The 27247-nt window shown below is 42.4% G+C and overlaps 1 protein-coding gene across 6 annotated transcripts in view; it reads left to right on the top strand.

Moving 5' to 3' along the window:
* Positions 1 to 208: 208 nt before the first annotated feature.
* The window catches only part of chd5 (chromodomain helicase DNA binding protein 5), a 96494-nt gene continuing 69455 nt past the window's right edge, over positions 209 to 27247 (top strand). For 2 of the 6 annotated variants that reach the window (XM_073032060.1, XM_073032056.1), the window contains exons 1-4: positions 210 to 614; positions 16612 to 16680; positions 17439 to 17581; positions 23070 to 23188. In XM_073032060.1, coding sequence (XP_072888161.1) covers positions 554 to 614; positions 16612 to 16680; positions 17439 to 17581; positions 23070 to 23188 — 392 coding nt within the window. In that variant the 5' untranslated portion in view covers positions 210 to 553. Of the gene's footprint in view, positions 615 to 738; positions 867 to 9682; positions 9708 to 16611; positions 16681 to 17438; positions 17582 to 23069; positions 23189 to 27247 lie in introns of those variants that run through there. The other 4 variants (XM_073032061.1, XM_073032059.1, XM_073032057.1 and 1 more) reach the window with 4 other exon arrangements.

The following is a 27247-nucleotide window of genomic DNA, read 5'->3' as shown; positions in this document are numbered from 1 at the left end:
AAAGTAATTAGGGAAAATTTCATTAGTAATGGAAAGAGACACGAAAACTTTCTCCCTTCCCCCATTCCAAACAACAGACTCTACCAGCACCAAAAACTGGTTAACTACTACCATAACTAGCAGGTTAGGGATAATTATGGGATGCATGGTTACCGGGGCAACCAGACGAAACGTCACAACTGGGCATGTGCGTTCCAATTTTTTCTCTCCCCTCTTTCTGTCTCTTTTTTTGGATTATTTTCAGCCGGGGGGCTGAGGAGATTTTTTTTTGTTGGTGTGTGGCGGCCATTTTTCCACCTCACCCTGACAAATCTGTCAATATAGTCACTCCATCCGCTTCTGTCCTTCTTAAAATATCCAACAAGAGCTCCCTCCTGTCTTTTATTCATTTAGTTGTTTTTTTTTAAAAGAACCTCCTTATTTGCATTCCCCTTCCTTTAAATATATGTTTCCTTTTCAGGATATTTATTAATGTAAATTTTCTGTGACCACCCCCTCCCAACACCTTCATTTCTCTTCAAAATACAAATATATATATATAACTTAACATTCAATGATGCCGGCATCTTTTGGCAATGAGGAGGACGGGATGGAAAACGATGAGGGAGCCCCAGGTAGGTGCTGATGAGGTTCTCATTAATAATCATTTTCATGCTCAAGTTGTTGGCGCAAAAAAGATTAGAGTAATAACCAGGCAACAGCCCCTTTTATATTCTACATGTAAATAAGAACATATATTTCTGAAAGAAACTACAGCTCCGCAGTGGAAACCCGGCAACTTCAGGGTTTGGTCAAGCCCGGAGTGTCTGCAGAAAGTGTATGGAGGAGCCTGAGCGGGAGTCAGGGCCGCGGGAAGCCGCGATTCGGTGGGCTTTTCCTCGGTCTAATTTGCAAGTTTTTTTTGTCGGCCTCCGCTCCCTTACAGCCGCCGCCGGCACTTTGTGCTCGATGCGAACCGATGACAGACAGGGGTTTGGAGCCAGTAATGGGTTGATGCAAACGCAAGACTGATCTTTTGTTTCTGCTAATTTTAGAAAAATATTCTTATCCGCGCTTTTAAAATAGAAAGTGGCCGTTAAAGTAGTCCGTTGAATATTAACAAAGAAAACGGGGACAATTCGCCAAACCGGAGTTCCTGATATAATATCTGCGTATTTTTTTCTGAAATTCTGCATGTTTATTTTTTAAATTGATAAATCAATAGAGCAAACAGTATTCATATCTAAATTGCAATGTAATTGCTTTTTATAATACACCAACCTGTAATTCTGTTTTTAATAGCCATCCCCAGCAATAATTATAAATTAACATTGCGTTGACATTTGCTGCAATTTTCACACTGTATACATGCCTGTCTGAAAACATCATTGTTTCTAGTCTCAAGATGCAAATGATTAATCTCAACACGGGTTTTAATTTTAGTGATCTTTTACTTGTTGCATTTGCTGGATACATGAAAGGGGGGGCAATTTCGGAGTAGGAGTGATGTTTTTTTTCGGAGGAATGCTTTAATGTTGAAATATCGCACCGTTAGTTACTAATTCTTGCATTGCGTTTTGGGGCAGAAACTGTAGTTTTATAAAAGTTTTGTAAGTGACATTTCTGGGGTGGGTAAAAGTTTGGGGTTTGCAGTCAATGATTTGTGGTCTGATTTGCCCCATTAGCTGCCCATCTCTTCAGCTCTCCCGTGAAGTACAAATGTTATTCAAAGCAGGCTCATTATGACGTCACAAAGCCGGCTGCAGCCTACCCTGCTGATGTTTGGAGCCCCGCCTCCATCTTTGCCCTCCTATTGGCCCGGAGAGTATTGCCCGGCTTTGTGATAGGTCAGTCGCAGACATCGGCTAGGTTAGGTTGAGCGGTACTGAATGTAGCAATTACTGCATATCCAAAAGGCAGAGAGAGAAAAAAAATCTTTTGTTTCAGATGTTTCATCGCTCAGGATTACTCCTGTTGCTTGACACCATTGCCTGTCAGTGGATGTTACATTCTTGCTAAATTTCCTTTTTTTTATTTTCACTCTTCACTGATGGTGATAAGACCTTCGTTAATATTTCGCCCAAGAGTCAGCTTTATTTAGAACCAGTTGCCATGAATGATATGTCCAGATGCGCGACTGCATGGAGGACATCCCCTGCACACCGACAGGAACATAGAAACAGGTCATATTATTCCCTAAGCAACACACACAAAATGCTGGGGAAACTCAGCAGGCCAGGCAGCATCTCTGGAAAAGAGTGAACTGTCGACGTTTCGGGCCGAGACCCTTCTTCAGGACTGGAAAAGAAGGGGGGAAGTCAGGCTGAACTTCTGAGTAAAGGCAGAAGTTCCTCCAGCATTTTGCGTGTGTTGCTTTGGATTTCCTGCATCTGCAGATTGTCTCATGTTTGCGGTATTATGCCTCAAGTTTACTCTGTCTTTCAGAAAGATTACGTGTTCTTATAGTGAACTCAACTCCACTTTCCTGCCCGCCCCATGTAACCCTCGATTCTGCTAGTCACAAAAACGTATTGAATGTACCTAATTATGTCAGCTCTCTAGGCAAGAATTTCATAAAGTTGATCATGGCAGACACAAAGAAAACTTTCTTCGATTAGTCTTAAATGAGTATTTTCCTTATAGGGGAAACATCCTTGCAACAGCTAATATATCCTATCCCTTAGAATCCATAGAACCATACAGCACAGTACAGGCCCTTCAGCCCTCCATGTTGTGCCGACCCATATAATCCTTTAAAAAAAGTACTAAACCCACACTACCCCATAACCCTCCATTTTTCTTTCATCCATGTGCCTGTCCAAGAGGCTCTTAAATACCCCTGATGTTTTAGCCTCCACCACCATCCCTGGCAAGTCATTCCACGCACTCACAACCCTCTGTATAAAAAAAACTTACCCCTGATGTCTCCCCTAAACTTGGGTTACAAGTCGACAACATGAGAGAGATAGGCTCAGACGACTCATTCTTCCCACACAGGTTCCAATGCAACTATATCCTTAAGTAAAGAGACTAAAATTGTCTGCAGTACATCTAGTGTGGTCACCATAAGACATAGAGTAAAATTAGGCCATTCATTCCATCAAGTCTGCTCCACCATTCAATTATGGGTGATTTATTTTCCTTCTCAAACCTATTCTCCTGCCTTCTCCCCATAACCTTTGAGGCCCTTACTAAAACTCTGCTTTAAATATGCCAATTGACTTTGCCTGCACAGCCATCAGTGTCAGTGAACTCCACAAATTCACCACCCTTTGGATAAAGAAATTCCTCCTCGTCTCCGCTGTAAAAGAAAGTCCTTCTACTTTGAGGCTGTGCCCTCTAATCCTTTACTGTCTCACTATTGGAGACATCCTCTTCACATCCATTCTGTCTAGGCCTTTCAACATTTGGTAGGTGTCAATGAGAACCCCCTTTCCCCCCACCGCATTCTTCTAAACTCCAACAAGTACAGGCCCAGAGCCCTCAAACACTTCTTATATGTTAACCCTTTTTTCCCCAGGATTTACTTTCCTCTGGACCCACTCCAATCTTTTCTTAGATCTGGCAACACCAAAGTCCTGTACAACAAAAAAAGATATTTATTCTTTTTGTACTCTCATACCTATAACTCTTGTAGTTCATCCCCATTGTGGAAAAGGCCCACATTCTGTTTGCTTTTCTCTGTTATTACTGTACTTGTGTGCTAACATTTCTTGTATGAAGACACATTTTCGTTTCACATCAGCATTCATTAATCACACAAAGTTTAAATAATCAGTTTTTCCAGCAAATTATCAAACAAGTGGATAATTTCACATTCTGTAGTTTCTTGCTCTCCAACCAATTTTTGTATCAGTAAACTTGTATAAAATACACTTGCCCCCTTTGTCTATCCATAACACAGATCGGAAATTGCTGAAGTACTCTGCCCTTTGCCATTTATCAATCTGAAGATGACCCTTTATCTGTACTCCCTGTTAACTCCCTGTTAACCAATTTTCTGTCTGTGTTAGTATTATTTTCAGTTTTTGTGGTGTCACCTTTTGTGTGATTCCTTTGGAAAACCAAGTGCACCACAACTATTAGATCCCCTTTAACTCACCTGGTAGAAGATCATGTTTCCTCTGCTTAACCATATTAGAACTTTATATATGTCCTGTTCGTACTTCCTTTCAAAATGGGATCTAATATTTTTGGTATCTGGCCTATTGCTTTCTGCTATCTTTCTCATTCCCTTTTTGGAAAATGATATTGCATTTGTAGTTTGCCAATCTGCAGGGACCTTTTCAAAATCTAGGGAACAATGGAAATCAAATCTATTACCACAGATATCTCTGAATGCCTCAGGATGATTTGTAGCCTGTGAAATTCTTTTGAAGTTTAGCTGGGATTTGGGAAATGTGGTAGCCACTTGGCTCGGAGGAAGATTCAGGTAATTCATTGTGACAATGAATTGATAGTGTTTTTGTGCAAAGTTATTGGAGACATCAGCATTGACAAGGACGTCAGGGATAACTTTCCAAAACACATTTGGAAGCATTCAGCAGGCCCGGCAGCATCTATGGGTGTTCTTAATGCTCCGAGCCAGTGACCTTTAATTGGTTTATCTCTTCTTGTAAAAGGTTATCTCTCTCCACAGGTGCTGCCTGAGCATTTTGCTTTCGCTTCTATATAATGTCTGCTCCTCAAATACTTGCCATTAGGTTTGCTCTATTTGAACAAGGACATTTGGGCCTCAGTTTAGTATCTCATTCAAATATGGGTTGGTCTAACAGCTTGGTCCCTACTGCACAAAAGAGTCAGGTTGGAGTTTTTGCCCAGAACTTTGGAGTGGATAACTCAAAGCCACAATTTTCTGACATGGAGGCATCAGTGTCGTTCACCGACCAATAACTAACACTATGAGTCATGTTTAGTCAGAACTATACCCAGTGTTAACTGCTACCCTGAACAGTTTGACTGCTAACTCTTCAGAACGGCATTCTCCTGTTTTATCTTGATAAACATGCATCCTTCTGGTTTTAATTTCTGCTCACATTGGCTTTGCACACTAGTTGTTCTGCACTTGTAGGGATCTTTCACTTGTATCTGTGGGAATTACACTGGCCTTTGTGAAGTCTGTGGATTGTTTATACTTCTGGCCTGCAGAATTCTGTACCTGTAAAAGAATCTCATAAACAAGTTTACCAACAACAGAAAGGTAGACAGCATTATGAGCAGGTATAAGCAAGTATTACATTTTCAAAGATGCACTGTACGTTAAGCAAATGAGCAAAACTGGCAAATTGTGGGTGGGTGAGAGGTCACCACTTTCAGGATCAAACAGGGTTGATCAGAGTGCTTTATTAATAGTGAAGAACTATAAATGATGGAAATACAAGAACTTAATGTATTTTGAGTATTCTATTCTAACCTCAGATAATGGGCAGAATGGGATAAAGATGAATATATAGGCTTGGGTTACAAGTCGACAAGTATCTCATTGAATGATGCAACAGGTTCGGGGAATTAAACCATCTGCTTTTGTGCCTATATTTTTGTTCTTTATAGCTGTCCATGTAACCTTTGTCGGGCACAGACTGACTATGAGCCTTAAGAGCAGGGAGGATATGCCTCATTTAGATAAAACCACCAATATGTGACCATATCTAGACAACAATATATTGTATTTTTTCTCCTGATGGGAACATAAGGTCCTGGGGAGTGTTGACAGGGTGGATGTGGAGAGGATGTTTTCTCCTCTGGGATAATCGCAGAGTAGGGGGTCACTATTTATAGGTAAGGCATCACCTCTTTATGACAGATTAAAAACAATGCTACTTTTTTTCTGCAGTTTGTGAATCTTTGAAACTCTCTTCCTCGTAGATTAATGGAAGAAGAATCTTTTTTGAGAAGTCGCTAATCAGCGAGGTGGTGAAGAGTTATTGTGGATAGAATACGGAGCCGAGGTTAGCTGTGGAAGGGCTGAGTGCACTGAACTCTAATTTGTATGTTGTTCCTGGGTGTACCATGGCCCCAGGTACATTGCTGGACCTTGTTCCGAACAGCAGCACTGTGCTTCAAATTCCAGCAAGACAGCTGACTAAATTGAATTAATGAAACAATCTAGAACAGGGGTTCCCAACATGGTGTCCACGGACCCCACGGTTAATGGTAGCGGTCCATGGCATAGAAATGATTTGGAACCCCTGATCTCGAGGAAAATATAGTATTAGTCACCATCACCAGGAGATTACTGCAGTATTGTGAAAACTGACCTGATTTGCTCATGTCCCGCATTGAAGGAAATCTGACATTATGAGAACCCAGATCTGAAGCAATATGGGCCCCATAACGTGGCACATCAAACTACTCAAGCCTATCAAAATGCTGTGACAAAGCATAAGGAATAGTTTTTGATGAATTGGACATTGGATTTAGTTGTGGCAAAGGCACACTTAGCCAGTTACATCTGTAAAGACTCCCATGTGAACTTCTGCATAAGTAGAGTTATTTCACAGATTATTCAACGTTCCGGTGCAGCCATACTTGGAATTACAGCTTTCAGCAATCTTAGAGTTCGTTCTCAGTTATGTTCATCCCCATCCTCGGTGCCAGAGCGGCTCTGAGTTGCTCCAGCAATGACTACGGATCCGTAGTGTTTTATCCGTAACTGAACTCGGGCAAGGAGCTCTCTTGCTGATTTCATCTGCCTGATGAATCCATTTTCTTACACGCCAGAAGGGCCACTCAGAGCAGCAAACTTTGGATAGGGAACCTCGTAGACTTGCCGCCTAATGTTAGGGAGCTGGCTGGATATCTGAAGTATCTAAGTAGCATCTAGACAAGTATTTGAATTACCAATGCAGAGAAAGCCATGGACCAAATGTAGATAATTAAGCACAATTGGATGTAAGAATCTGTTTCTGTGTTGTGTGACTCCAAATTGCCAGGCTTGATCTGCTCATGAGAAATCCCGCACCAGAGGTGAGCACACTCGATCTCACCTTTGCCAAGTTATCTGTTGTGGATGCATCTTTCCATTTGAGCATTGACAGTCCTTATGGAGAAAATTTCCGGCCTTCACACAAAGAGCACCGATCACTTCCTCCTTCGACACTTGATCTCTTTCACCTATCGCCTCCCAGCTTTTTACTTCATTCCACCTTGCCCCCCCCCCCCCCCCACCTGGTTTCACCTGTCACCAGCCTGCTGGTGCTCCTCACCCTCTCCCACCACCTTTAATCTGGCTTCTTTCCCCCCTTCCTTTCTAGTCCTGACGAAGGGTCTCGACCTGAAACATCGACTGTCCTCTCCATAGGTGCTGCCTGACTTGCTGGGTTTCTCCACCGTTGTGTGTGGAGCTACCACCACCTCAAGTGGGAATGGTTGAAAATGGATCTAAGGGCATCCGTATTGTTCATTAGCACCAGAACTGTACTCCACCACAAGCAATAATCTTAGGGCCTGGCATATCTCTTCCTTTACAAGTACCTTCAAACCTAGTTCATGAAGGGGCAGAGGGGACATGACAGAGGCAACAGAGAACGAGGAGCGAACCTGAAGCTATAACACAGGATGGTGTGCACTTCAGACGAAAGCACCAGGCAGTTGATGGAGCTAAATGAAACCACGACCAATATATTAGATCAAAGCTCTGGAGTCCTACTTCATCAGTGATGGCGGTGGGCAGATAAAGTGTCCTATTGGGGTTGGTGCAGATGGGAGGAAGCACCAGGAACACTCTTGAGCGTAATGACAGCAGGCCCAGGAGCCAAGTTCAAAAGACCTGCACTCAGTGGCCACTTCATTAGGTACCCCATGTACCTAACAAAGTGGCCACTAGGTGCATGTTTGTGGCCTTCTAATGCTGTAGCCCATCCACTTCAAGGTTCAATGTGTTGTGCATTCAGAGATGTTCTCCTCCACATCACTGTTGTAAAGTGTGGTTATTTAAGTTACTGTCACCTTCCTGTCAGCTTGAATCAGTCTGACCACTCTCCTCTCACCTCTCTCATCAACAAGGTCTTTTTACTCACAGAACTGGATTTTTTTGTTTTTGCACCATTCTCCGTAAAACCCCAAAGACTGAAAATCCCAGGAGATCAACAGTTTTTGAGATAATCAAGCCCTCCTGCCCGGTGCCAACCATCATTCCACAGTCAAAGTCACTTAGATCACATTTCTTCAACATTCTGAGGTTTGGCCTGAAAAACTAATGAACTCTTGACCATGTCTGCATGCTTTTATGCATTGGGTTGATGTGACATGATTGGCTGATTTTGATATCTGCATTAATAAGCAGGTGTGTGTGTGTGTGTATCTAATAAAGTGGCCAGTGAGGGTAAGTGAAGTGTTTGCACCCATGTACAAAGTACAACATCCTTTGTGGCACAGAAGCCAGTTGATTCACTCCTGCTCTCAGGAAGTGGCTGTGCACAAGTTGTTTGCTCTGACGGTATCCCAGATGCATTGTTGAAGACATTCCCCCCCTCCCCCAGAGCCAGCTGAGCAGCTTCCTGAATTGTTCCAGTACACTGCAACACTGGGATCTGTCCCCCAATGTGGGAAAATTGTCCAACCAAGTCTAAGTCTTATCAACAAAACTGGGGCAAATCAGACCAGCAAGTTGATACCCACCAGTCTCATCATCCTCAATACTGTGATGAATAGGGTCTTTGAACATGGCCCTTGCTTGTCAATGACCTCGAGTGTCTTCACTCTAACTGTTCTGGCTAAGTAGCAATGAACAGCATCTTCTTCATTGTAATTGTTGTGAACGCTTTATTTTTAAATGGTTCTGATTGTCCTTCCGTGCTCTTCCACAACACCACTTTGCCTAGGGGGACCAGCACTGTCTCGGGTGCCCGTTTGTCAAATTCTTGATCATCTGTCCTGATGAAGGGTCTCGGCTTGGAATGTTATCTGTTTAATCCTCTTCATGATGCTGCCTGACCTGCTGAGTTCCTCCAGCAATTTGTGTGTGCTGCTCTTGGTCGAATACCAGGAAACCATTAATTGACTTAGGGTATCAAAGTAGAAAAATGCCCTTACCAACCTTTCCACATACATGTGAATCCCACCCCAATACTGCCTGTACTGCCGACTAGATTTTATGAGTTTAACGGCAGTCACATTCTCTTCCTAAGGAGAATTCATTCTGTTTTAAATCCAGCTAAAATGGATAGGAGACTTGAGAAGCTATCTGCAGTATGTTGACTTCTTGCTCTATCTGCACCTTCAGTCTTCATGCCATGTTTTAGAAGTACCAAAAGATTCTGTATAAATCTAACATTTTTTAACTTGTTGACTGGTGGCAGCCTAATTGTTTTCCTCTTGTTTCTGTTTCCACCTCTCCTTTTCCTCCTCCTCCGCCTGCTCTTTCACTTTTGTCCTCACCCCATTCTATCCAGATTATAGTTGCCCGATCTCTCCTATCCTGTTGGAGCTGACTGATACTGGTTGGGTTACTGTCCTGTACAGCCTGAAATGTCACTACAATTGGTCGCGTTAACCATCGAAACCACTCCCCATTCCATCCCATGTGATGTTGTTTCCATGGCACTGACATCTGGTGTTTTCACTTCTGAAACGCACCATTTTAGCTGATGACCAATGAGCATTACTGAAGGAAATAAAACCCATAATGATCAAAACATATTCTCCTGTCTCACCGTTTTGCCAAGATATGTTTAAAAAGATGTTAAAGCTCACATGTTTACAAGTAAATTGCAATCATATGACTGAAGGTGAGGTATTGTACTCATTTTTATTTACCGATCAATACGGTCTGGAGTACAACTCAGGCATATTTGGTTAATGACATTGGGCAGCCATGAGGTAAAGCATAGCCGTCGAAATCCAGCAGCAGTTTGTGGTGTTAGCCTTGGCCATTTAGAGGGATCTATTGCTAAGTGAATCTGTGATAGCGGCGTAGGATAAACATAGTTCAGCCTCACAGTGATGCACCAGCTAACAGCTTCACACGTAGTTATGATCTTGAGAGATTTGTGTAGTGTTAATTGAAGATTCACCTCAGTGTGATATGGTCTGCCACTGGCTACAAACAAGATGAATTCTGTTCTGTTAATGTTCTTTCACCTCCATCCCTACTTGCCTCTTTGTATGAAGCTATTTGATACCTGGGTATTTAAATTTAAAAGAATTATTAAACTATGGATTGCTACAGTTGCAGAACACAAGGGTACTAATAACAGTACGATGAGGCTATAGGAGTAGGATTCAGAGCCTGGGCTGTTGATTCAATAGCATAAGTTATTGTTGCAGCTGCTGGACCCACTTTCAAGGATTCTACAAATCATGTCCTCAGTATTATTTATTTGCACAGTTTGTCTTTCGCACATTGACTTTTGTCTGTCTTTGTGTCATTGATTCTATTGGATTTCTCTGTCCGACTGTGAATGGCTGTAAGAAAACGGATCTTAAGTTAGTATATGGTGACATATACTGTACACACTTTGATAATGAAGTTACTTTGAAGTTTGGAATTATTTGCAACAGCTGGGAAACCTAAGGCAACTTAAAAGTTGAAGATGTGAATGATCCGGTAAAGTAGGTCTGGTTTCCCAGAGAATTGGCAAACCTGACACGAAGAGTAGAGGGCATTTTTGTCTGTTGTCAGAGTGAAGTCTCCCCTCAAGGAGTTGAGGGCTGAATGTTCTCCTTAAATTTGTACCATTGCTTGATGTTAAAATGCTGGACTCAGTAATGCTAATTATGAAAGCAATGGATTGTTGTAAAAACACAACTCCTTTAGGAGAGGAAATTTGCCATCCTTACCTGTTTAGCCAACAGAGGACTCCAGGCTTGTAGCAATGAGTGTTAGCCACCCTGTAAACTGGCCCATTCAGATTAGGGGTTAGTTGAGTTGTACGATAAGTAGTGGACAAGCCTTTGGCATCCACATTACATGTGTGAGCAAGTTAAAAATACTTTAAATGAGAATTTTGAGTTCCAAGCTGCCTACTAACTTTACCAAGATTATGATTGGGTCTCAAAGTTCAATAGGATATAACTGTATTTGCCACCATATACTACTCTGAGATATACAGGCTATAAGGGTTTAGAGTCATGAAGTACTGCAGTGGAGAAACAGGCCCCCGGCCCATCTAGTCGTGTCTGATCTTCTGTTAGTCCCATCTACCTGCACCCAGACCGTATCCCTGTAAAACCCTCCCATCCATGTTCCTATCTAAACTTCTCTTAAATGTTACAACTGAACCTGTATCTGCAGCTTCCATTGGCAACTCACAACGTCCTCTTGAGTAAAGTAGTTTCCACTTAAATATTTCACTTTTCACCTTAAACCTGTGACCTCTAGCTCTAGTCTCAGCCAAGCTGCGGGGAACGAGCCTGCATGCATTCACCCTGACTATACCCTTCATAGTTTTGTAAACCTCTATAAGATCTCCTGCTCCGGTGAATAAAGTCCTAACCTGTTCAGCCCTTCCCTATAACTTGAGTCCTCAGGTCCCAACAGGGGAAGAAATTCAGTCAGTTTGAGCTGCAAACTGTTCAGGATTCATTCATTTCGTTATTTAGCCAAGAATATTCATGAAGGAATATTGAATACTTAAGAATGGGTTTCTTGCTGTGTATTCCTCTGAGGAGAATTGATTGGGAATATGGAGTTTACACAGCCCATCAACTATGCTCTCTTCTTAAGAACTTCAGTACTGTGCAAAAGACTTGGGGACATATATAGCTAAGGTGCTTAAAACTTTTGCACAGATCTGTATTTGTCAATGTGGAGCAGAGAGCGAGTTTGTAAGTCTGGCAGGACTGGCAAGATTGGCAATGGTAAAGGTGGAGTGCCAGGAACGGGCTGTGGGACAGGTGGCAGGGAAGGAGTGCCGGACTGGGAGGGTGGTGCAGGTGCCGATTCACTAAGCCCTAAGACACCAGGCAAGGTCATTTGACTTTAAACGATTGGTTTATCGATCGTTACGAAATCTGTCTGGTACTCCCTCCCCTCCTCTTCCCCTTTTCCAAACCGTGATTCCCCTCTCCCTGCCCCCTTCCCACTCTCAGTCAACGACAGAGACCCAGATCAGAATTAGGTTCGTCATCACTCACATATGTCATGAAATTTGTATTTTTTGCAGCCAGCAGCACAGTGCAATACATAAAATTCCTACGGTGCTGTGCAAAAGCCTCGCCTGAGAACTTTGCACAGTGAGGGCTAAGCCTAGGGTTTGGTACCCACCCTGGGAATGGAAGACCATAAGACATAGGAACAGAACTGTCCATTTGGCTCATCGAGTCTGCTTTGCAGACGTCGATGTGTGGTGGAACACTGTGAAAAGAACTTCAATCTGTGCTGTATCAACCCTGGGATGAAGTGGGGCTTTACTCTGTATCTTTTTGTTACCGTCTTCCCTGTGAGCTTTGACTCAGGAGTACCTTGTATCCAACTCTTACTGTGATACTCTAAAGATGCTTGATGGGACAATACAGAAAGAACTTTATATAGTATATCTAACCTATTTCTGGGAATAGCTGTCATAGAGAGTGAAATATATGTAGCTTAAAAGTCTAAACTCTCACTTTGTAAAGAATACTCTGATTAGAAACATAGAAGACCTACAGCACAATACAGGCCCTTTGGCCCATAATGCTGTGCTGAACATGTACTTACTTTAGAAATTACCTGGGGTTACCTTTAGCCTTGTATCTTTCTAAGCTCCCATTGATTGCAAAATATGAATACAATGCACATTATGTCATGAAATAGTTGCAGCTATCTTTGAATAAGAGTGTTACTTTGTATTTGGAACACTGAATTTGAACAGCTCCATCTGATGGTAGCTTGCTGCTCTCTGTTAATGAAGTACTTGAAATCTACACTGAATCTTTGTGCTAAATGGGTGTGTTTGGGTTTGTTTTCATGGCACGTGAGGTGACTTTGCTCACAGAATTAACTAAGTTAGATTGAGGTTCAGGTGAATCAGTAATCCATTTCTACTTCCAGTTTGGTCTACGGTACTCGATGTTTTTAATGGGTCTCGTCTGTATTGGAAAAACCAAGGACAGTTTGGGGAATTACTCTGTGGAGTGTCTTCCCTCAAACCCGAGTTTGTCATTTTAATTCACTGTCCCACTCCCACTGTAGTTTGTGACAATCAGGCCACGGTTACAATGTGAACTAATTAATAACATCTCAGTTTTTGCTTGGACACATTGTAGCCTGTAGTATTCAATGTTGAATTCATCAGCGCTAGTTACCTTTCTGTTTGTATCAGTACTGAATGTTTGTCCATGCTGTTCCTCCCCTGCCTCTCCACCCCCCCCCCCCACCCCCATTCTGGCCTCCTCAGCAAGTCCCAGTTGGCCAGTCCTTGAAACAGATCGAGCAGGCACGGGAGCCCAACTGTCCATTCAGTGGCTTTGATACTTCCTCCAGCATTCTGTGTGACTTTCCTTGGATTTCCAGCATCTGCGGACTTCCTTGTGTTTGTGATTCGACTTCTACGCTGTGAACCCTCTTCTGGCAATGCCCAGTGTAAAGAAGTTTAATTCTTCCCCTCAGGTGTTCAGTGGCTCCCTCTCTCACTGCTCATCCTCTGTAGTCTCCCTACGCCCTCCAGCTCTTTGACCACGTGCTCAGCCAGACCTGCTACCACAGCCACCTATACCTCACCCCCTCCTCCTCTCCGGTTTCACCAATCACTTGCCGCCTTGTGTTTCTTCCTCCTCCTCCTTCTCATCTTCTTGTTGTCTTCCCCAAGCCCTGATGAAGGGTCTCAGCCCAGAACATTGGCTCTTTACTCATTTCCATAGTTGCTGCCTGACCTACTGAGTCCCTCCAGCACTTTGTGTGTGTGGCTCGGACTTCCTCTTACCTGTGACTGATAATGGTGATATCTTTTTGTTCCACCCATTGCTTTTGCCACCTGCTCTTTTAATTTCTGCTTTGATTACTTCCTCTTTCATTTCTGATGAAGGGTGTTTGCATCAGACACTAACTGGTTTCTCTTGACAGGCTGAGTTCTTCCAGCATGTTTGTTTTTGTCTTGCATTATGGTCCGTACGGTACGTTGAAGTTGGTTTGAAGGAAGTCCTGAGTTCCTATCACACTTTCGTGTGTCCAGGATATCCTAAGTTGCTTCCAGCCTGTACATTACTTCATGTGTTGTGTGTGAGTTATATGAACTATCTTTTGCACCTTGAAGCAGAGGAATATTGTTTCATTTGGAGCTATGCATGTTTATGGTTGTAGAGTTGAATGACCATAAACTTGAATATGAACTAGATGCTTTTGAAGAGTGGCCACTACTGCCAAGTAGGAAACAATACAACCTATTAAAGTGCAGCAAATTCCCAGACTCCACCATGAAGTGATGCGGTCAGACCTACTCCCAAACTCAGCTACGTGCTAATAAGGATGTACCTTTCGGACAGACATGAGGAATTTCTTCAGCCAATGGATGGTGAATCTATGGAATTTATTGCCTCAGATGGCCGTGGTTGCCAAGTCATGGGTATATTTATAGTGGAGGCTGATAATTCTTGATGAGTAAAGGTTATGGGGATATGGCAGGATAATGGGGTAGAAGGGGGAAATGTTCGCCATGGGCTCAATGGGCTGAATGGCCTGATTTTTATAATCTAATGTTATTACACAGTTACAGGAAAGGTAAATAATGATAACACTTGGAGAGGGTTCTGCTCTATGGGGGCTTTTACCACAGTGGCAGAGCCATTATTTCACATCTCATTGAACCCTAGGACAAACGTGCTTTCCATTAGTCTTAATGGATTAGAATGTATTCAGCCCTGAAACCTTTAACACTGGTTGCTTGTTTGTAAGGAGCTGGCCACTCTCGGGCCAGACTATTCTGTGAGTCACTACTTAAAGAATTGAGTGAAGTTGTATTTTTAAATGAGGGGTGGCAAAACTGGAACTTGCTATTCATTCATGTGTCTCGAAGAGGTTAATGGTTCCGGCTGCATTTCTTCATTTTATTGTGTAATGGAAAGTTTATACTTGCAAGAAAATCAGGATTGCATTTATACAATACTTGGCACAGTAGAGTTTCAAGGGCCTCCTTGAAACATAAGGGTTTCAAGTTGGGTAAAATCTGACCAGCCTCTCGTCCTTGAATGTAAATGAACGACTGTACCCAGACATTTTACTACTCGTAAGTAATTGGGTAATTTAAAATTGGAAATTAAGATCAGCCAGGATTGTGCTGGGTGGCCTGAAAGTGTTGCCGTTCTTCTGGAACCAACATAACATGCCCAGAATTTATTAATCCTAATGCACACGTCTTTGGGACGTGATGGAAAGCGGAGCAGCCCAAGGAAACCCTCGTGGTCTTGGGGAAAAAGTGCAAACTTCTTACAGGTGTCAGTGGGAGTTGAACCCCGATCGCTGGTGCTGCAAAGTGTTACGCTAACCGCTACGTTACAGTGCTGGTCCTTAATTATGACTCACTGTGCAGCATGGACAGTTCAAAGTTTGAAGTAAATTTATTATCCAAGTACATGTATGTCACCATATACAACCCGGAGTTTAGGGCATTCACAGTAAATCCAAGAAACACATCAGGACTGACAGACAACCAGTGCAATAGACAACAAACTCTGCAAGTACAAAAAAAAAGAAATATAATAATAATAAATAAGCAATAAATATCGAGAATGTGAGGTGAAGGGTCCTTGGAAGTGAGTCCACAGGTTGTGGGAACAGTTCAGTGATGGGGCAAGTGAAGTTATCCCCTTTGGTTCAAGACCATGATGGTTGAGGGGTAATAACTGTTCCTGAACCTGGTGCTGTGGGTCTTGAGGTTCCTGTACCTTTTTCCTGATGGCAGCAGTGAGATGACCTGGATGGTTGTGGTCCTTGATGATGGATGCTGCTTTGCTGTGACAATGCAGATATGCTCAGTGGTGGGGAGAGCTATACCCGTGATGGACTGGGCGATTATCCACTACCTTTTTTGTACAAAGGCATTGATGTTTCCGTACAAGACCATAATGAACCAGTCAATGTACTCTCCACCACACATCTATAGAAGTTTGTCAAAGTTTTAGATGACGTGCTGAATCTTTGCAAACTTCTAAGAAAGTTGAGACACTGCTATCCTCAAGTGCAGGGCCCAGGACGGTTCCTCAAATGATAACACCTAGGATTTTAACATTGCTGACTCTCTCCACCTCTGATTCCACCCCCCCCCCCCACCCCGGTGAGAAATAGCTCATGGGCCTCCAGTTTCCAGTCACTGAAGTCATTACTCAGTCATTGAGTGAGGGGTTGTTGTGGCATGGCTCAGCTAGACTGAAAGGACAAAGGGCATAGCTGTAGGAGGAGAGCAGATGCCTTTCCCCTAAAGATGATATTATTTATTTGGATCTCCAGCAGGCTGTTCATAAAGAAGACCATGCCCTAGGTAATTAATCTGAACTATCAACATTGACATTTGGTTTGATGGTTGGGTTGGGTGCGTTCTGTTTTATGGTCAATGATTGCTGAGTTTCACTGCCATCTATTCTGGGGGGTTTTGTTGTTCCTTGGTGACTTGGAGGAAAATGCTTTTTTAAAAAATTTTTTTAAAAATTTGCTAATAGTTCTACAGTTTTCTTTTGGTTGGTAACAAGATGAATCTCTGACTCTGGAATTATCTGTTCAAGGATTAAATGGAATTGTGAGTCCTGCCCCTCTCATGGACATGAGCTGCCTCAAAGATGACTATCGGGCAGGTCTGTACCTAGGCTGTTGGTTTCAGCTATATACTCTCATTTTCTTCTCCTCCTTCCCTGGAAATTCCCTAAACTGTGCTGCCCATTTCCTAACTCCCACCGTCTTGTTCATTCATCACACCAGTGCTTTCATGTCCCGTAAAACATCACCCATTTCTCGTCCGTCCCCGGTCTCGTTCCATTCCAGGGAACCCCCGTGACGTCTTTGTTTCGCTCTGTTGTCATCCCTGATGTGCCTCACTTGACTTTTGGTAGGTGTGATGAGTGAACAAGCCCTAATTATTTAGGCCCTTGCCTCTGGAAGTTTGTCCTAAAATGCCTTTAACTGTCTGCCTCTCACCTCCTTTAGAAAACGCTCCTTAAACTTTTTCCGTATTGTGCTTTTGGTTACTTGCCTGATGTTAACTAACCCTCATTGTACCTCAAGCTCCCTTTTTTTGTGTGATATTGAGGTATTTTATAACAACTAAGGTGCTATATAAATAGAAGTTATTGCTTTAATATTGTAAGACCTGCAAGATATAATGCTTTATGGGCTTAAAGTCTTCATTTCTGATGTGTTTGTTGGCTATTTTCTTAATGCGTAACTGGGGTAATTTAGATCGTAGATCATTTGAAAGTTCTTATATTTAAATCTAACTCTGCTTAATTTTTAAAATGTTTTTTTAATATCTGTGGGAAGTAAGCTGTTCTCCAATCTGATGCATTAAACCATGGTACACAGCGCTGAAACCCTGAATTTCCATCTGAATTTTCAGAGGAAGAGGAGGAGGAGGAGGAGGAAGAGGAAAGTCGTGAACCAATGTTCCCAGAAGAAGAACCAGCCAAAGTGAAGAAAAAAAGGAAACCAAGGAAACAGAAAGAGAACAAGACTCCAAAAATGAAGAAGAGGAAGAAGGAGGTAATGGGAGGAAGGGATTATTCCTGTTAGGTTAATTGGAAAATACCAATTGGAAAAGGCATGGATTTACACGGGTGTACTTCAGAGAAAAGGAAGGGGATATGGATGTTGATGCCTGTACTGCTAGTTATCGTACAGTCAGTGGCCACTTTACTAGGTACACAAGTGGGGAGGATGATGCATTTTGGGAACAACAGTGAGGCTAGGGCATATAGCATGAATGAAAGGGCTCTGGGGATCGTGAATGAACTTGGAGTACAAGTTCAGTAATCCTTGATGGTGGCAGCACAGGCAGTCATTATGGTTAGGAGGGTTTATGAAATGCAGGCCTTCATTTATTACAGAGTACATTTATTACAGGCTAGTTCTCAACTGGAGTACTGTGTGCGGCCATGGGTGCACACTACAGGGAGGGTGTGGTAGAACTAGAGAGGAGAGAGAGGGGTGATTCACCAAGATGCCTGAATGGAGCATTTCAGTTACGAGGGGGTGCTGGAGAAACTAGATATGTTCTACCTGAGTGATGAGGGGTTGTCACGGAGCTATTTGAAATTGAGGGGTAAAGACAGAGCAGACTGTAGGAAACTTTTCCCCATAACAAAGGTGGACAAGAAGATGTTGATTCAGGACCGGGGGAAAGGATTCAGAGGGGACACGAGGGGAACCGTTTCAAAGCCGGAGAGTGGCAAGTTCCTGGAAGGCTTTGCCCGAAAGTGTGGTCGAAGCAGAGTCTCTTCATTTTAGAAATCTCTCAATGACCACGTGAATTGCTTTGCCATTGGGGGGGGGGGGGTGGTATGGACTAAGTGTTGGAAAACAGGATTAGTGTGGATGGGTGCCCATTGTCCAGCATGGCTGTTGTGGGCTGAATGGCCTGTGTCCGTGTTGTATGTCTCTGTGACTTGCTGTCATATTTAATTAGATAGATCCTGTAAAGAGTTTTGTAGTAAAGGTGACTTGCAAGTTATTGTTAGTAAAAGATTAATTTGTTACCACAGAAGACTTGATGTGAACTTTTGTTTTATTTTAGTTGCTTTCACTAATTAGAAAGAATATCTTAAAAGTCTAATTAATGTATAAATACAATATAACTGGTGTGGCTAGCAACATGTAGAGCTCTATCTATACCCCTCAATTTGTGATTTAATTAGAAAGATTCCCATGACATTTAATCAGCTTTGTGGTTTTTGGTGAACTTGGGGCACTACTAATGCAGAAAGGACTTGTACGTTTTTGGTTTCATAGTACAGGTTGAACACCCCTTATCCGAAAAGCTTGGGGCCAGAAGTGTTTTGGATTTTGGATTCTCCTGGAATTTGGAATTTATGTATCCGTGAAATGATGGGACTATGGGATGGGACCCAAGTTTATACATGGAACCCATTTACTTTGTGCATACAGCTCAGTTCCAGCTGGTGTGAAGGTCACAGAGTGAGCAGTCAGAGCGCAGTCCGCCATGATGGAGCTGGGTCTTCCGCAGACCGTCACAGTTGAATGACTGCCCCCAACCACGTCTATTACCAGATTCCAGTCTCCACCATCAACTTCACACAGCCACCCATTCCACAGCAAAATTATTGTTTTTAATAATTCTGTGCATGAAACAACTACCTTCAATTTCCAGTTTGTCATGATAGATACTTGCTTGTTTCACGATTAAGCGGCATATGTTCACTCTGAAGCGAACAAATCCACTCTTTCAAATCACGATCGAGATCTTCATTTTCACTTTATGCAGTGTTTTTCTATTTTTCATTAACTTCTGTTCATTACATATGTAAGGTCACTTCTCAGAATTATCTGTGGTGCTCAGAGACCTGTACATTTGTGTCAGCACTCAAAAAAAATTTTGGATTTTGGAATTTCGGATAAGGGATACTCAACTGTATTACATAGTTTTTTGCCCTAAATCAATATATGATCCAGGGTGGTGGGTGGAGATATGTCTCTACCAAAGACATTCCTTCCTTCTGTTAGCGTGCAGGTCAATCTGTAGCACCTGCTTAGCCCCCTGATCAGGGTCACGTGAAGCCATGGGAGCAGGTGGTGGATGGTCGCATGAGTAGCCGGTGCTGATCACGAGTCCTGGTTGTGCCACCCCTGACACCAGGCAGGCAGTCTCTGAAGAGTGTTGATAATGGCTGGGGTCACCCGTCTTGTAAAGACACTGCCCAGAAGAAGGCAATAGCAAGCCACGTCTGTAGAAAAATTTGCCAAGAACAATCATGGTCATGGAAAGAGCATGATCACCCACATCATACGACATGGCACGTAATGAACAAACAATATCTGATGCATAAGAACTCGGGCCATCCCTTTACTGGACCATAAAAATCTGTTCCTACCTTCTTGGAATAATTCCACCTGTCTTTTAGTTTAAGCCAATGATCAGTGCAGTAATTGCCAAGTGTTGTCAGGCTAAATGGAAAATCATAGTGACTAAAAGGCCATCCTGGGAAGCACATTCAAACACTTGCAGCTTGCAGAGACTGCCTTGGAAGATAATTAACTTCATGTGGGCCAATTGTAACCTGCTCCAGGCTACAGAACTGTCTTGAAACCTGATGTATCACTTGAAGATTTTAAACTGGACTTGGTATTTTTGGGTAAGGGTGGTGGTTGTTGGCAGGATTTCTGTCTGCACATGTTAGGTGTTCTAGGTCAACAGTACATTTTGCCTATTGCATCTCAACCAGCACCACCAAATAAATGTTCTGTGATGAGTATCACCATGCCGGCATCCAGGTCTGCAGACGTTGTACTTTCTAGGAACTCAGCAAGTCAGGCAGCATCTATGGAAGCAGGAGGAGGTCAAAGTTTTGGAGTCACTTTCGGAGTCTTGACCCAAAACATCAATCATTCTTCTGCCTCTTCAGACTCTGACTGACTTGCTGAGTTTCTCTAGCAGTTTGATTTTTTGCTCCATTACCACCGTGCTGTTTGTGGAGCTCGTTGTGTGCAGATTAGGAGACAGCAACCATTTACATTGGCTTAGTGCCCAAGGGGTTTCATGACATTATCATCAAATAGAATTTGAGACCAAGCCACTTGTGATAGTGTGACAGGAGCTGAAATCCTTGGTCAGACAGTTGTTGTAAGGAGTATTTTTTTAAAAAAGAGCATAAAGGTGGAAAAGTTTATCAACTTTTCAATTAAGGTCTAACAAAGGGAAATAGAATAATTAAAACCAGAAATTTACCTAGACGGGGCAAGCGGGGTACCGTGGAGATCTTGGTGCTGGTCACAGAGAATTTGTTTTTTTACTTTTGCTTCATTTTTATTGAAATCTACTTTCCACGACTGGCTACACTTTGTAGGTACTTGATTAGCAATGTTGTTCTCAGTTATACAATGGGATGGTTATAGAATAAACGGTCACCTCTTCTATCTTCGGGCTCGTGCTGACTCTCTGCCAGACAACTGGTTGTTCATTGAATGCGGTGAGTTGAGGTGCCAAGTAAAAGTTTTGTGCATGTGTGAGAGACTGAGAGAGAGGGAGATGAGTATAGAATTGAGATGCATTCTGTTGTTTTCAGGACTTTTTACCTAACCCATCCTTGTTATTTAGACTTGTTTTCAAAGACTGAGAGCTTGGACTTGTGCTAAAGAAAGCCTACCATTTTATATCAAAACACAGCCATCACCTTGTGTAAAAGAGAAATTTACAAGGCAAGAGTATGGTGTATGATCTTCAGCAGTTACAGCATTGTGGCTCTTCAGGGGTTAAGTGAACCTGTTCAATGAAAGACTAATGCACACTCAGTTCAAAGGAAATTTGTTATCAAAGTACATCTATGTCACCATATACAACACTGAGATTCATTTTCTTGCAGGCATACTCAATAAGTCTATAGAATAATAACCATATCAGAATCAATGAAAGAGCACCCAACCTGGGTATTAAACCAGAGTGCAGAAGGCAACAAACTGTGCAAATTCAAAAATAAAAGAAGAAATAATAACAATAACTAACCAAAAAATATTGAGAACATGATATGTAGAGTCATTGAAAATGAGTCCATAGGTTGTGGGAACAGTTCAGTGATGGGGTGAGTGAAGTTATCCCCTTTGGTTCAAGAGCCTGATGGTTGAGGGGTAGTAACTGTTCCCGAACCTGGTGGTGGCCACTTTATGAGGCACAGGAGGTGACTACTGAGTGTATGCATGTAGACTTCTGCTGCAGTAGCCCATCCACTTCAAAGTTTCACACACAAAATGCTGGTGGAACGCAGCAGGTCAGGCAGCATCTATAGGGAGAAGCGCTGTCAACGTTTCGGGCCGTTCAGTTACACTGAAGAAGTTTAAATCTTCTCTTCGACGGGAGTTCAGTGAAACCCTCTCTCGCTGCTCCCCATCTATAATTTCTTCGGCAGTGCTTCTCCCTATAGATGCTGCCTGACTTGCTGCGTTCCACCAGCATTTTGTGTGTGTTGCTTGAATTTCCAGCATCTGCAGATTTCCTCGTGTTTGTACTTCAAAGTTTGACGTTTTGCACATTTGGTGATGCTGTTCGGCACACCACTGGTTAGTTGAGTTGCCGTCACCTTCCTGTCAGCTTGAACCAGTCTGGTCCCATTCATCTGACCTCTCTCATTAACAAGGTGTTTTCACCCATGGAACTGGATATGTTTTTGTTCTTTACTCCATCCTCTGTAAACTCTAAAGACTGTAGAACGTGACAATCCCAGGTGGTCAGCAGTTTCTGAGACAAAGTACCCATACTCTGGCACCAGTAATTACCTATGGCCAAAGTCACTTTGATCACATTTCTTCCCCATTCGGAACAACTGAATCTTCTGACCCTGTCTGCAGGTTTTTATGCATTGAGTTGCTATCACGTGATTAGTTGGTTAGATATTTAGATGGCAGCGTTGCAGTCAGCGTGAAGTTATTACAGCTTGGGGAATCGGAGTTCAGAGTTCAATTTCAGTGTCATCTGTAAGGAGTGTTTGTACGTCCTCCCCGGGGAATGTGTGGGTTTCCTCCCACAGTCCTAAGATGTACCAATTAGTAGGTTAATTGGTCATTGTAAATTATCCCGTGATTAGGCTGGGGTTAAATTGGGGTTGTTGGTTGCTGGGGGTGTGGCTTGAAGGGCCTAGTTCACGTGGTATCTCTAAGTAAATAGGTATTTAGATGGGCAGGTGTACAGGTCGACCAAGTTAAGTAGCCACTGAGTGTGTATTCTACGTTGGGGACCAAGGAACTATAACGTGTTAGAACTATAAACAGCATGATGGAAATGTTCACCAGACCAGAACAAGGTATGCCATCTGAAGTTGCCGAACCTGATTTGAGCCGAGATGGAGAGAAGTGCTGAGTGGAAAATGAGATGGGTGTTCCAGTTCATTGCCAATGTTTGAGTTCAAAAGTCTGAAGATTGGAAGAGGAATAGGGAAATGAGGAGATCCCCAGTTTCGGGAATAATTGTGTGAGAATTGTCCAGTCTCTTGGTCATGATCTGTTTACCTTTACCCATATTCTCCAGGAACAGAAGTCCTCCACATACTTAATGGACGACTGGGGTTTGGAAGATGTGGATTATGAGTTCACAGAGGAGGATTACCACACCTTGACCAACTATAAAACCTTCAGCCAGTTCCTGAGGTACATGTCTCTGGAATAATCAGTTAAGAATATTCAAACTACTTTTTAAAGGAAAGGATTAATGTTGTTTTGACTTGATTTTGCTCTTATATCCTTATTAAAGTGTCAGGCTGCTGAGATGCTGTGCCATTCCAGACAGAGCAAAGATTTTTCTTAGTAAAGATTTGGGAACAGCTTCTTTCCAACTGTGATAAGACTGCTGAACAGCTCCTGACCTGGATCTGGGCCGTACCTTCCAAATATCTGGACCTGACTTGCACTACCTTACTTTCCCTTTTCTATTTTCTAATTATGATTTATAATTTAAATTTTTATTATCTCTACTTCGATTTGTACTTCAGGGAGCGCGAAGCGCAGAAACAAATATCACTGTGATGATTGTACGCTCTGGTATCAATTGTTTGGTGACGATAAAGTAAAGTATAAATAACAACCAAATGCACTTCGTTTTGGAAGTTGGAGTCAAATCCAGTCTGCAGTAATAAGCATTAAGTGCATTTCTAGACCCCATGTGACACTTAATGTGCCTTGTGGCCCTGTCACAGTGAATTGGTCACTGAATGCATATGAACAACAGTTATGAGCAGGACCAATCTTTCATTCTATTGTTGGAGCTTTCAGTTAAAGGTCTCCGCTGCATCTCCAGGGTGTCTTAATAGGAGAGCTGGTTGTTCACTGCAATGAAGTATTAGTTAACAATTTGATGTCAGTGCACTTTCTAAATGTAAGTACTCTTTGGAATTAGTTTTGTCTAGACGGTGTGGAGCTGTGACCTATGCGACCTGTACAGCTTTGAATGTTGCAGAATGAGTCCATCCTGCCTGAGCAGGGGTTTCTGATTAAATAGGTTTCAATAGGTACATTGAATGTCAGAGAAATGTATACAATATACATCCTGAAATTCTTTTGCTTCACAAACATCCACGAAAGGAGTGCCCTGTATATATGCCTTCTGCTCGTTTCCCAGAAACTCAGTCGCCCTCCCCACCTCCGAGTTTATCTAACTCTAGATTTGGTTTTTATTGTTTAATCTCTTTTTAGCTGAAAGCCAACCATTCAGCCATTGTATTGAACAACACAATATTCTCTGTATAAATTAAAAAAAGGGACTTTCTTAGCTCACTTTAACTGTGTCCTCTGCTTATCAAACCCTTTGCCACTGCAAAGAGTACTTCCCCATAAAAACAAAGGTGAATGTCGGAGATTTGATATAAAAAAAAGAATAAAATATTCAGCAGGTCACCAGTGTCTATGGGGCAAAGATGACATTTCAGTTTGATAGCTTAGTATATCCTTGTTTTTCCTTCATCTTGTTCCACCAGTGGTGATCCCACACACTACGTTTACGACTTCAACTTTACAGGTCAAACTTAAGATTCTTGGTGAGAGAACTGGAGGAAAAGTGTTTTTTTTTCCAGACCACGTTTTGCCATCTGAAAGATCGATGGCAGCAGACTTGATTCTGAAATTTAGAGAGTGTTGGATACAGACTTGAAGGCATATTATTGATAGTGCTGTGGGAGAGGAGCAGTGACCTATTGAAAGAGAGATAGTATCTTATCCATGGGATGAATGAGATGGGCTGCCATATCACTGTTCCCGTGCACTCCTAGGACTTTTCTGAACTTTGTTGTAAAATCCTCGCTTCAATTAATGGCTACTGGTGACTTTTCTTAATACTTCCTTTGTTTCAGGGCCCATTTATCTTTCTGCCTCCTGTGAATTGTCTTGAAATATTTTTTTTCTGTGTTAAACCCCTAACTGAAATAGAGGTTGCTAAGATGATGTACCAAATTTTCTGTGAAGTGGAACACTTTACATTTAAAAGTTTGCAGCCAGCTTCCCGGAGAAACACTTCCTTCCTTGGAATCTGGAAATCTCATCTGAACCAAAGACTCTTATGTGAGGGAACAGCTGCGAGTCTCAAGATGAGATTGCTGTTTTTTTGTTTGATAAGTAGATCAAGGATATGGAGTCAGGTTGGAAAAGCAGAGCTGAGTTGAAGGCCACCAGTTCAGTCTCCAGGGATAGGACATCAAGCCTTCCATCCTAGTTCACTGTGTGTTGCTCTTTTATCCAGACTTTTCTCAATATCTACCCAGGGGATGTCAGGATTTTTGTTCACCTCTTAACATTCATCTCTTACTGCCTTGAGCAGATGACCTGTTGCCTTGAAACACTCCAGTGTTATGCAGGGACGGTACGTTCGAGGTGCTTTGGGACTTGAATGGGGAGCTTGCAGGCAGTGATATTTTCATTCTGCTGTCTTCCCCCCTCCCCATGACACTCTGCAAAGTGGTAAGGTCACTGCTTCAGAAGGCTGTTTTAAATCACTTGTGGGATGTGAGTGTGGTTGTAAAAGACATTCTGTAGGTCATGTGCACTCCAGCCATGGTGTATGGGCGGTAGAGGGAGGGCTGGGTCAGCGTGATAATTAATTAAACAAGTATTTTGTCCTGAATGATGTCAAGTTTCTTCAGTGATGGAATTGTTCAGATCAGGCAGGGGACAGAGTGTATGCTGAACTCCTTGTGGAAAGGTTTTTGTGAATCATTTTCCAGATAAAACTCACTCTCCTGAACTTCTCTTTTTGTCATTATGGAATCTCTGCAATGTATCTTTGATATATGTCAAGTGAGACTTCCAATTACTAACGTAAAGAGGAATGGTTCTGTGGGAATTTTTTCCCCTGATTAATGTACTGTGAACTCAGTACATTTTCCCCAGCCTATCCCTTTCCTTTTCCTTCTCCTCCACAAACCTCTCTCCTTCATCCCCAACCTTCCTTTCTTGCCAGCCCCCCTCAACCCAACCTTTCTTTCCTTTTCCACCATTTAGAGTCGAACCAGCCCTCCCTACACTTGAGATATCTCAGCAACATGCTTGTGTTTCTGAGTATCTGGATGGTGCTCGTTGTTTTGTTCCCCAGAAAATGGCAGAGGATTGACAAGCAGATATTGAATGGGGCAAAGATTTTCTGTAGGAAACACCCATCTGTTTTTTGTTAACTCCAGTAGTACCTACTTCACTGTGCTGTTGGCAGGGCAACCATACTTAATCCTTCACAAGTCTGAACTAAAGCTGTGTTGCCTATTTCATCTTGTGATATATTATTTGTCCTTGTGGCTCCTGGTCCAGCAATACTTTAATTTTAAAATTTGCAATTTTTTTTGTAACACCATCCATGACCTCAAACTTCCCTTTCTCTCTGCTGTCCTGCAAACCCACAATACATGAAATCCTGGTTCTCTTCCTCCAGGTTTATTGTACTTTTTGGACAATTTAAACCCGTGGCTTTTGGGGTTGGCACAAACTGAAGGTTAATGAATACACTGCGTGAGAAATGAAAAAATATCCATTGACTTCTGTTTAAACTCCTCTAACTCAGACAACTTCCACAAATCTCTGTGTCATCACTAGACCTGTCACAGCTCTAACCTCTGGCATTTTTCTCCTGAACCTCTGGCATTTTTCTCCTGAACCTCTCTACTTCTCTCGCGTTCTTCCAAAGGTCTTGCAGAACTTCCCAAAGTTTTGCTTTGTATGATGCAGTTTAAGAGCTGGAGTTCCTTTCTGACCCTAAAACAAGGGTCAGACTAGTCATAAATATGCCTTACAATACTTGCCAGGTGTCTTTTTAAACCCCAGATTTGGGGAGCTGCCATTATTCTGTGCTTTTTAAAATTGCTACTGTAAATCTGACTAATCTAAGGAATGCAGGACAACTATTTCACCTAGGGAACGGCGAGAGAGTGAGACTCAGAGCCACAAGAGTAATTGAGTCGCTGAGTTGAGATGTCCATAAGGGGAAGCGGGACAAAGCAGGAAGATGGATGTATAGATTATGCTGCAAAAGTGTTCCTAAGGAACGTAAGCATCAGATTGGACATTTGGACTGAATAGCCTCCCCATAAAAAATTCTCTGTAATTATTCCTCACTGTCCACGTCAGTTTTAATTTGGTAATGCTCATGTGAAACACCTTGAGGCACTTAGTTACATGAAAAGTACTATGTAAGTGCAGGTTCTTTTTGAAATTGTTACTGCTCTGCCGTTAGTT

This window comes from Hemitrygon akajei, chromosome 29 (genome assembly GCF_048418815.1).
Source record: "Hemitrygon akajei chromosome 29, sHemAka1.3, whole genome shotgun sequence".
Classification (NCBI taxonomy): Eukaryota; Metazoa; Chordata; class Chondrichthyes; order Myliobatiformes; family Dasyatidae; genus Hemitrygon; species Hemitrygon akajei.
This window is presented reverse-complemented; position numbering and strand designations above follow the sequence as displayed.